General features: G+C 38.9%; 1 protein-coding gene and 1 long non-coding RNA gene across 2 annotated transcripts; one reads left to right on the forward strand and one right to left on the reverse strand.

The window, feature by feature from the left end:
- Positions 1–1,042: 1,042 nt before the first annotated feature.
- LOC134202142 (uncharacterized) lies at positions 1,043–6,969 on the forward strand. The gene is made up of 4 exons (XR_009977158.1): positions 1,043–1,102; positions 1,169–1,236; positions 6,615–6,824; positions 6,886–6,969. It is a non-coding gene; the product is annotated as an uncharacterized LOC134202142 (long non-coding RNA).
- LOC134202140 (uncharacterized) lies at positions 3,002–4,472 on the reverse strand. The gene is made up of 4 exons (XM_062677194.1): positions 4,367–4,472; positions 4,178–4,308; positions 3,506–4,108; positions 3,002–3,345 (listed from the first exon to the last, which is right to left on the reverse strand). Exons 1-4 carry the CDS (start codon positions 4,470–4,472, stop codon positions 3,175–3,177), a joined length of 1,011 nt encoding a protein of 336 aa, XP_062533178.1. The 3' UTR covers positions 3,002–3,174.
- Positions 6,970–12,364: the final 5,395 nt, after the last annotated feature.

Raw genomic sequence — 12,364 nt, forward strand, 5'->3', positions numbered from 1 at the left:
TTAAACGCAAAATAAATAACAATTTCAATCGATAGAATGATACTAACATTCATACAATGACAGTTGGCCCATTCAGCATAAGAACATATTTTTAGTCCCATATAAATTCAAAATGCAAATTAAAAATAGTTCCGTGGCTCCAAAAGTTCTGAAAAATTGTAGTTCGGTTCAGTTTTTTATGCAGATTTAGAATATTTAAAAACATCGTTACCCTAAACAACCCAATTATTATCAATGAACTGTCAAATCGCACTGGTCGCGTCACGCCACATCGCACGTCGCGATTATGGCCCATCCACAATGGTGAGCGCAGCGGCAGGTTTTGACAGAAAATACATGGGTTAACTGTCAAAACGCGCCGCTGCGCTCATCATTGTGGGGGCCCTTTACTCTGGCTTGCCCCTAAAAACATGGCGTAGTCTACAAAATAGTATAGTCGGGCCGCCACCAAACCGGACCGCGCGAGTGAGCACTCGCGATGCGACAGGAGTCGCGACAATTCGAATTATGTCATTAGTAGTGCGCATCATGCACACATTGATGCTTTATCATGCGCACTAATTTAAATGAGTTGCGGCATTGTATAACTGTAGATATTATTGTAGGGTGCTGTCAATACGATACACCGCGCGGCTGTTGTAATGTTTCCAAAAGCGCATTTGCACAAGATTCCACGCGGCGTTTCACATTCGAAAGGAACAACCGCACCCTAGGAAACGCCGCAATGTTATTTCCCCATAAGAATCGAGTAAACGGGCAGCTAAAAGCGCGGTGCGTCGTTTCCTGTGGGGAGCACCGCGTGTACTTTTGGGCAAATGCGTTAATAACATTTCTTTAAAAATAATTTTTCGATTTTTCTCCATACACGGAATATTTATTTAAATGTTACCATGGAATTTTTTGTCTGTATAATGATGCTCCAAATGGGTAAAATCATCTAACCGTGTATACCGACAATTACCGATTTTTCTCGTAATACAATATACCGATTTATCCAAAAATGATCTGGCCACCCTGTTGCTGGATGACACTAGAGTTTGCTTGCAGATTCACATCATTCACCAAGTGTATAGACATCAGCATGGTAGAAAATATGCAGCGGGTAAGTTTATTTATTTGAATTTGTGTTTAGATATTTATTCCAATTTTTTTCATTTTATATATCCAGGAAGGTCGTTTTACGGACTCGAAAGGTCGGTCGTTTTACGGAGTTTCCAATCATCATATTCTTAGAAGGTTTGTTTTCAGTATTCCTTAGCGCAAGAGAGGGTTAAATTGCATTGCCCGATTCAGTGAGTTACTATTGGCGCTTTGATGTTGCATGAAGAAGAAGAAGCAGAAAGATGATAATCGAAACAATCTCCACGGGAAAGCATACGAAGAAGTTTTTAAAACTCTTCCCAAAAATTCTAAAAGCAATTTAATTAAAACGGTAAGCAGTACGGGGTTGGACTTTTCTTCTACTGTACAATAAACACAATATTTCCATTAATTTTTTTATTTTTTAATATTACACTTAATACACAGTACAAGAAAAGTCCAACCCCGTACTGCTTACCGTTTTTAATTAAATTGCTTTTAGAATTTTGAGAAGAGTTTTAAAAACTTGTTCGTATGCTTTCCCATGGAGATTTTTCGATTATCATCTTTCGCTTCTTCTTCTTCATGCAACATCAAAGCGCCAATACTAATAGCAGTTTCGGGTTGGTAAGAGCAAGCGCACCAATGCACTAAATGCGCTGCTAAAACAGCAGCGCAACTGACGGTGACCAAATTTGGTAACGCGATAGCAGCGTTGCTATTTTAAACATCTCCAAACGTCAAACATCACCGGTGCGGAATACAGCAACCAAAATAATAACCCAAAATAGTGACCGGTGCGAAAAGGGTGACTAAGCTAAAATGACAATGCTGCGAGGTTGCTGTTTTGGAAGTGCATTGGTGCGCTTGCTCTAAGGATATAGTTTTGATAACCAAAGTTGATTTGATTTACCTTGCCCTTTGGTTCAGAAAGGGCGCGTTCTGCCAACTTGGTCGAGGCAGATTTCAAGTGTGAACAAGCTACCACTGATGTTCTAAAGTGCCTGAATGACATGTGTAGCTTGTGAGGAGCCCTTGAAGATGTGATGTTGGATCAATATATTGATATTAATCGCAATTTGTAATGACAATTTTTATAATTCACGGTTTTTTTTCTCAATAACACTACATTATTCCGTTACGTATTTAGTTCACTTGAGTTTTAACTATAAAACACAATGTCGGTTTTGATCACAAACACAATGTCGGTAGTAATTACAAACGTATACTTATCAGTATTTTCATTTGATTCGCGATCCTAATTAAAAACTCCGATATAATAATATTCATAGTTTATCGCGTGTAGTCAGAATGTTTTTTTTTTTAAATTATAAGACCTAATAATGATCCATAATTTGCATCAGCTGAACCATTCTGAACGGCCGTATTGAGAATATCACCCATAATATCTTCTCTGCTTAAATAACAGACCAACAGATGTTGGACTGATTTCCCTCAGTCTCTGGTGCTTGACTTCCCGGGGGAACTTATATTGAGTGTCTTTCGGAAAGAATCTGTGCCCGGGATGGGGGAGTCAATTAAGGCAACATTCGTTTGAATACGGCAAAGATGAAATCAATGCCAAGTTTTTGGAGCGACTTGTCTGCTTTTGTGCGCGTCTCAGCGTCTTTGTATCTTCAAATCGACATGTTTCTGTCATTTTCCACATTTTCATCACTGTGTCCCAAGGGGCATTATTGAGAGCAAGCCACCTGTTTGCTTCAGACTGTTCAGCTTCATGAGGGTTAGCGTTGTTTTCTTTAGCAACTAGTTTTGCCGTATGCTGAAGTTCTCTTCGCTCTCGATCACGTTTCACGCTTTTCAGACGCTTATAAGCCTGATATATCGATCCTCCTGGATTCTTTCTCTCCGGAGGCGTAGCCGGGATGTAGTACATTAGCTGAAGTATAATTATAGTTATTTTTCATATATGGATACCAATACACAATTTTTATACCATATCATTGTTCTCGGCTGGGAATCACAGCTTCACACAATTCACGTAGTTCTCAAGCACCGCCTTCGGTAGCCGACATAATGCTACGTTATTCCCAGCAGAGTGACAGGAAAGATGGTGATTCGCTATGATGCCAGCTAATTCCTTCTGCTATCCTTCGATAACGGTCCTTTCAAGCTGTTCTGGATAATAGCTTGTCCGACATCCGATTTGGCCAGTAGATGACTCAGATCGTCTGGTGAAAAAAATGGAGTGTTGGCAAACTGAGGTTGGAGATCGATTGTTGGCTTAAGAACACCTGAGGAAACCTGTTGAAATACAAATAATTATAATTTATTAATTAATTTCAAGTAACATTTTCTATTTTTTGTCTTTCTAGTACATAAGGTGATTACCTAAATGTTATATGAAATCAACTTAGGTCGACGAATTGAGAAATATAGAATAAGTAAATACGCTACTACTTACCCCAACGGCCGATGCATCTTGTTGCTCATATAATAGCGGGCTTATTGCACCAGCAGCTGAAATTCCCATGTTATTGGACACATCCGATAGCTTGGTTACACCACTTATGTTTACCGCTAGCTTGCCTATCTCACCACTATCCTGTTTATCATCCGTGCCGTCGCTCACGAGGCCGTCTGAATCGAGTTCGTCAATTTGCTTCTCGGAATAAGCTTCCTGTTGCACATTCGTAGCTGTACTCGCGAAATCGTTTGAATTCTGTTCGTCAATTTGCTTTTCGAAATCAGCTTCCATCATGTTGTAACAAATTTCATATTTTTGAACAGTGTTGCTAACTGTCACACTTCTACAATTTCTGTCGGTATCGGAACCGAGTGGTTCAACCTTACACATCATCCCACTTGTCACCCCACCTGTGGGGCAATTATCACCGCCAGTCTTCTCGGACAGTTTTCTCGGATCCGCATCATTGGATTCGATGCACGGGGTATTCATGGTACCGGAGAATTGCTGCGCATCTGGCTGTATGTCTGAGGGTTCAAGCTGAAACATGTACATACTCGGTTCCAACGGTGGAATGCAGCTCTCATTCGGACCAATTGCCTATATTATTGAAAAACCAAGAAAATTTATTCTTTATAAACAATGCTGAAAAAGTGAGCTTATAAGTACCTGAGCAGTTTTCCATTGAGAAATTCGTCGAAACACCTCCTGTCCAGTCCCACTCAACACGGTACCAGCTAACACTGCTTCCCACTCTGATACAGTAAGCGTACCAAAACTCTCGGCCGGGAAATTTTTATCTATAATAAAAATTAATATCCATTATACTTATATTTCAATAAACAAGAAAACTCTTACCACATAATGTGAAAGCAACGTCCGGCGGTAAGCTGGTCTGCAAGCAGATTTTGTAGATATAGTTGAATTTCTCATCGAAAATCCGCAATGGATAAACGGATGTCATATTAACACTTGAAATACACTAAACACTAGAGTTTAAACGGAATAACTTCGACACAATGCGAATGAAATAGTTTTCAAAACACACGGCACGAGTCGCCATTCACTTTTATGGTTTTCTAATCAAATTTTCAAGGCATAGCTGAGGTGACAGTTAAACGAAAACAATTCTAAAATAGAATGATTTTCTTATTGGGGCAATGACGGAAAAAAATCATTCTGGTTTTTGATGACAATTATACGTAGTTTTCACCTTTTCGAATGTGAATGAAATAATGACGAGAAACAAAAACATTTCATTTTTAAGTGAACAAAAATAACTTCCGCTTGATTAGGGTAAAATGCCCAATAGTGGACCCCCTAGTAGCGGAATTTTGCTTTTCCTGTCATACGGCTTAGAAATTTTCAAAATATTAACTCTGCTTGATATCTAACAACAAGCTCTGCATCCCCTCTTCACGATGCATACATAAAACACCCAAATACGAGACGTTATTCGTTGAAATTAACATTTTAAAGTCTAACTGAATTCGCCCTATAGTAGACCCCCTGGGGGTCCATAATAGGAAATTGCTTCCCTATAGTCGACACTTCATTTGATTTTCATGTTTCGTTTCGGGACGTTCTTCTTCCCTATTATGGACCCCCCAAAATATTCCTATAATGGACACTCTCGTGTTTATTTTTTATAAAATTGTAAAAAATCATCTAATCGAGACCTGGACGATGCTCGTGGAGGACCAACGCGCACTTGGACGCGACGGAAAGTGCTGCGTACCATCTATGGTGGGGTGCAGATGGCGGACGGTACGTGGAGGAGGCGAATGAACCACGAGTTGCATGAGCTGCTGGGAGAACCATCCATCGTTCACACCGCGAAAATCGGACGACTGCGGTGGGCCGGGCACGTAGCCAGAATGTCGGACAGTAACTCGGTGAAAATAGTTCTCGACAACGAGCTGTGCAGCGGGCAAGGTGGATCGATGAGGTGGAGGATGACTTGCGGACCCTCCGTAGACTGCGTGGTTGGCGACGTGTAGCCATGGACCGAGCCGAATGGAGAAGACTCTTGTATACTGCACAGGCCACTTCGGCCTTAGTCTGAATAAATAAATAATAATGTGTTAAGCACTTCATTTATCTGAAAATCTGTGGATCTGATGCAAAGTTTGAAAACGACAAAACATAAGACAAAAACTGTGACCTATTGGAGAATAAATAAATTGTTTTAACTGCAAACAGAATAATATTACATGATTACAGCCATTGCACTATTTTCGCGAGGGATAATTTTCAGAGTGTAAACTACGCATGCGGTAATAAACTGTACAATATTTTTTAGCAACGAAACCAACGATAAAAAAACTGCACCAGATTGAGATCCTAATGATATACATGTCGAAGTTATTTTTCACTAGACAACAATCTAAAAACAGTTCAATTGACTCGCTCTGAAATGTTGTTCCACTCGCCCCTTGTATGTGAAAATGCAAGGCCAAGTGAACATTGTAGATTTGACTGATGTACAACTGATTTTCCACAGCCGGAAGTTGACAGGTAGACCAGTGCCGCTCGTTCAACATCCAGCAGCCTACCAGGAACTGCTGTTTTCGAAGGTTCGGAATTACAGCACAATGAAATGCGATGGCCAAACCAGAGGCAGCTGAATTCCTCCTATTTACTTGTCATAAGATGGGTTCGTACTATCCCATTTAATTCCACCACTTGATTGTAAGTTGACAGATACGTATTTCGACCTCAACAGTAAGGCCGTCTTCAGTGTCTCGTACTTGACCCGACTTCAGTTCCAATTAGGCTTTCTTCGAGCGTGTACGTACACGCACACTTCACGCACACTTTTACTCAGTTTGTTTGCAACCACGAGCAGCTGTCACGGCAAAATCAAATGGGATTATTTGCAACCACAAACTGTGCGTACGTGTTGGTGAGAAATGTCGGCGAGACCCTAATACGTATCTGTCAAGTTACAATCAAGTGGTGGAATTAAATGGGATAGTACGAACTCGTCTTATGACAAGTGAAGACATTCCACTAAAAAGCTCAAAAATAATTTTCTCCTCCTATTTAGTAAGTTTAAATTTTATTCTCATCCATTTCCAAAGTGACCTTTTTCTCCTCGCAACAGTTGGGTATACGTCGTAACAGTTGATTCTACGTTCCGGGAAATAACTGTTCCCATACACTGTGGCACCTTTTGATATTCAAGTACACTTGATGTTCCGTTACAACGCGCTCGATGCCGGCATTGGACAAAATGCCCTATATATGAATGGATTACTGTTGGCTGGACTGCTAGTTTACGATCGAATATTGCCGGATCACGCGCACCTGTCAGGTAAGGTATATCATTATATTGAACAATAACAATGGAAGATAATTTTGTAAATAATTCTCAGGTGTTCGACACGGCGCTTCGAGTCTAACGGATCATGCTGGATCTGAGAATATGGTCGCAATATCTTGAGTTGCTGGGAGAATTTGATATCGATTCCTTTCCGACGCTCGCCAATAGCAGTCCGTTTCTTCATCACCACATGGTGCAGCTGCTGGTACCAGCACGACACTAGTTATTAATGTATTCTAAATTATATTATGCTCAATGAATTGCCTACATTGAGCGTGCTTACAGCGGTACACTAGGAGTTTACTTTTTCAAATCAGTATGGCGAAAGGTATGTCAGGTTGAAATTCTCGAAATTAAACACCTTTATCGAAAAAATAATTTGGTAGTTGTAGTAGCGGACACCTTCCTGCATAACTAATACCAAATATTTTTTCGAAAAAAGTTCTCACTTTCGAGAAAATCCGCATTAAATGTCTTTCGCCATACACATTTCTGGAGTTAACTCATGCTGGCTATTTGCGCATACACGATAGCGCCTGGATGCTGGCAGCGGTGGGTAGGAAACCAGCCACTGCCAATAATTCATTCCATTTATTTTATATTTTGTTTTAATAAATTTGCTTCTTTGCTTGTTTTCAATTAAATTTCAATGTTATTTATTATCATATAAATAATTGAAAATCCTATCAAAACAAAACGACGAAAAAAATACCCAAATTTGGGTGAATATTACCGATAAATTTCTCCCATTCAAGTACCCATATATGGGTGAAGTCGGTTTACTCATATATGGGTAAAGGATATTTCACCCATATCTAGGTATGTGCACTTTTTGGCGATTTTAGGTACTCTTCACCCATATTTGGGTGAACTGAACTAAGCGTGCATAATTGTGAGTATTACAGGTGGGCGGAACGACGCCATGTTTTTGCAGCCAACATCTCAAAGTAAAATGCATGGTAGTATTTGTTTTGTTTACAAAAATCTGATTTGATTCTGATTTGGATCCAGAAATGTCAGTGGGGACCATTTGCGCAATGTTGGCTGCAAAACAAACCCATTGTGCGAGATATGGATGACACCCAGCTGGAGTATTATAGCTTAGATAAATCGGCACCAACATTTCAAAAGGGCGAAACTGCTTTTGTAAACAAGAGCTTCTCAGGTCGCTGGTGGATTAATTTGTGCCCACCCACGCAATCCAGCGCCATGCAATGAAAGAAGAGAATCTACTGCTTCCATCAGTGGTGTTGGATTGCGTGGATGGGCTCAAATTAGGCCACCAGCGACGTGAGAAGCTCTTGTTTACAAAAGCAGTTTCGCCCTTTTGAAATGTTGGTGCCGAATTAATACATAGATACACCACTCAATGTGAACACCTGGCAACAAAATAGCAGCGCTTTTCACATGACTATCGGTCGGCTGTCTGAAACATGTTGGGTGCAGAACTGTCAAATCGTATGGATTTTTCCTTCAATGACAATAAGCGCCCTATCCTTGCCAGCAAAAGATGTTCCGGACAGCGACGACAGCAACAATCTTTATCTTGCAACTAAAATATCTTTTGTTTACACAAGATTTCGTACATTCAATATATTTAAGTGCGATTCAAACGCCGGGATTAATTCACGTAATTTCAAATGGGAATGAATTACTACTGTCTTATAGAATTGAGAATTCAGTAAACGAATTACCGAAGTAGGTAATTTTACTAAGTATAAACATCCCATATCGACATGAAAGACTTCCTTTCATTATGTTCTCTTTCTTCAATGTTTAAGCCAATTTTGCATGTGTTGCAATACTATAAACATCCCATATCGACATGAAAGACTTCCTTTCATTATGTTCTCTTTCTTCAATGTTTAAGCCAATTTTACATTTGTTGCAATACTTTAATCCGGTTAAATGAATTTATCCGTGCACGTGTCAAATGTCAATTTTAATTGTCAAAATAAAATGCACCGGACTGATTTTATTAAAATGCGCACCCACAGCGTTTAATTCACCCAACGACCGATAGAGGTGCTGAGTACACTGTTTCCTCTCGATTTCAAGCAGGATGCCCCAGTGAGCGATCTATGTATTAATTCAATACTAAATTTTCAAAACGACTTATCTGCTTTTGTAAACAAAGATTCAAACGTCGATTTGACGAATCTGATCGCACTCCCACGCAAACCAACACCACCAAAACGTAAGTGAGGGTTTCTGCTACCTGTTGATGGTGTTAGTTTGCGTGGGAGTGCTATCAGATTCGTCGAATCGACGTTTCAATCTTTGTTTACGAAAGCAGATAAGTCGTTTTGAAAATTTGGTATTGAATTATCTAAGATTATAGTAATGTGTAATGTGATAGAATTTACTCAATGTGTCGAATTGAACTCAAATTTGAGTGGGTGAGCTTAAAAGTGTGTGATCAAAATTTAATTCGCCTGATTGCTAGCAACACATACAACATGGGTTTGCGACATTGAAATAGGATCTGTGATGTGGTATGCCAGATGAAAATTCCATAAAACAATTTAATTGCACCAATAAAGAATGCGAAATGTTCCATAAATTACATCATTTTGAATTATAGAGACAGTTGACCATCAGGGTGCACTTATCCACTGTAGTGTTTTTAAAAAATCAAGGGGGCTTCGAATGGAAGAAAAAAAAACATTATAAACTCATTTTTTTAAGGACATTACTCGTACTGTTAAGGAATTATTGTTCATTTTCCATGGAACATTCTATATTATTTATAGAACATTCTATATTTTTTATGGAACATTTTCAACATAAGAATGGAACATGTTATGATATCTGTGGAACTTTTTCCTACTAGTTATGGAAAATTTTGTTTTATTTAATGGCGCATTTTGCATATTTTATGGAACATTTCAGTATTAATTATGGAACATTTGTTATTTTTTATTGGCACTTTCCCATTTTACATTGGAAATTACTTTTGAATGTATCTGCTTGTTTTCTTTTTGTTAAGGTTTCAAACTTGCTTTTCTATGGACAATTTCCACTTAATTATTGATACACTGGCCTGTTTATTGTGGGGTACTTTCAGCCTTTTAATTGAACAAAGTGAATAAAAAACGTGTAAAAAGACATTTTCCCGAATCCATCCACTGTATGTGATTCATTGGTGAGCTGTGCATATTTGTTGTTTCTCGGCCAGTCACGATTAACAATTACGATGTTTACAGTCAATCAAGCTTAGCTAAGCTAAGTGCTGAAAAACTGCTGAAATATTGTGCACTATAGTGAGCCCGGTTCCGGATAGCTGCTAGTGTCCTTTAGTTCATAGCGATGGTGGGTTTGGGTATCATCAAATATGAACTGATAAAAAAATTAATAAATTAAATAAAATTCAGCTAGGGGTCATTCACAAAGTACGTCAAGCCTCTATGGGGGGGGACTTCAGAGCAGCGTGACGATCCATACAAAAATTTTAGGGGTTTGTTATAAAAAGCGTGACGAAGGGGGGCCAGTTTTCGTGTGACGTACTTTATGGATATGGATTCGCTTATTCAAATGTGTTCAAATAAAAAAGAATGTAAAAACAATAGAACTTGATGCCCGAATGGTTTTCTTGTAGAAAAAAAAAGCAATTGGTAATGATTTTAACATAACCGCGAGTAGACGTAGGACTTGTATAAACGTAACGTATTTACATATAACTTTTAACTTGTGGATCTATGGAGTTTGATTATAGTTATAGGTATGCTGTGTAGAATTATTAATTTTTTTATTCAAAACTTCTGGAAATAAAACTAATAATTAAATACAAAATAAGAATTGCTTTTTTTGTAACTATCGAGCCCCATTTTACTCAAGCAAATGTAGGTCATTTATGAATTTCTTATTGATGATAGTATTTAAAGTTTAAAAAATCTATTAATAAATTTCTCAGACTTGCGCAAAATTTGTTATTTTAGGGGAACTGCCCCGTTTTCCAAACAAAGAAAGACTGCACCAATTTCGTTGCTTCTTTTTGCTAACATGCGTGCTTACTGCTGAAAAAATCATAACAATAACAAGTCAAGGAGCAGTAACCCTACTGGAAGTGCTAGTAGTCGTTTAGTATTAATCCTAACATATGATCAGTCATATGCCATGACTCGTACTCATCCCGGTATCAAATGGATTATGAAACTAATCAGTTTCCGTGGATGAGCAATCCAATTCTCTCTGGGCTAATTTTATTGTTCTTCATCTACCACCGCTGGCTCAGCCATCATCGGCCTCTATGCGATGCGATGGGCGATCGCATCTATCCCAACCGATACCACTGCTTCCGACCATCATCAAGCACATAATGACAAAAAATTGCGCCCTCTTCTTTCTTGCATATTCGCAGACCCACCGGCAGCTCTCCCGCTGGCGACTGCATGCTGTGTAGGGGAAGAGGCCCCAAAACGCCCCCCCGATGCAAAACGCCTTTTGTGGTTTTCCTCATATTTACCGTCATTAATATGTCCGTAACAAAACTAGAACTAAAATTATGTAGGATAGGCGAAGAAAGTTTCAAAATAGTGCATGGGAAGGTCGGAAAAACCGAAAATTTCCACATTTTGAAGAAACATCTAACATTTTGGCGAGGCAAAATGCCCTAGTGGCAATAACCTACAAAGTACTTGCGTCTCCACGGACTATCCATACTAGAATGCTGGTTCGCCGACGCGTGGTACTTTGTTCCCTAGGAGCCGCCAGCTGAAAGGCGTTTTGCCTCATGAGTTTTCCGGCAACAAAATATCACCACTTTTTTGAAATGTGAATATTATCAATATGATTGACAATTTTTGAATGGCATCAACTAGCTATCTTGTTTAACTGATGCATAATGTAAAAATACCCATGAATAGCGTTACAAATAAGACAATAGAGCAGTGTTTGCTTAGCTAGGGCATATTGCCCCCCCTTCCCCTAGTTAAACACAGCGAACAAACGAATGAAACAAAAAATCCGCGAGCAAAAAACACGTCAGTACGCGCTGCTGTTACAAATTGTAATGACTCGTACAGGCAGGCGCTGCTTCTTTTATACACAAAGAAAATCTTGCGATGGACCCGAAGGACCGTGACTCACTGAATTCTGAATTAGGAATGCACGGGATTAATTACATATGAAATTTTTGATGGCTTCGACAAGAATCAAAATTTTCAATAACTTATCGTTAATAATCTTAGGTTTCAATGGAATTGGCAAATTGCTGGAGAGTATCCGAGTCGATTGATACATAAATCTTCAAAATCCATCGAAAGATAAAGGCGCTAGTAACGTTCGAAATCTTCTCTTTCAGCGTAACGCTTTCGATTTCCAAAAATCTAAATGACACCCAGTATAGTAAAGAAAGACGTAAGTCCTACGTCAAAAAGACGTGCTAATTCGAGACCACACATAAAGTTAATTTGAATATATATTTTATTAGTAGTTCGCGTGGAGAATGGTTATGTGTGCGCTGATATACATCATAAGTTAAATCTATGGATTTTTGCAAATAAATATGTGTGGATTTTGAGTAGTGTAAT

The sequence above is a fragment of the Armigeres subalbatus genome, unplaced genomic scaffold, assembly GCF_024139115.2.
Source record: "Armigeres subalbatus isolate Guangzhou_Male unplaced genomic scaffold, GZ_Asu_2 Contig1035, whole genome shotgun sequence".
In the NCBI taxonomy this organism is placed as follows: Eukaryota; Metazoa; Arthropoda; class Insecta; order Diptera; family Culicidae; genus Armigeres; species Armigeres subalbatus.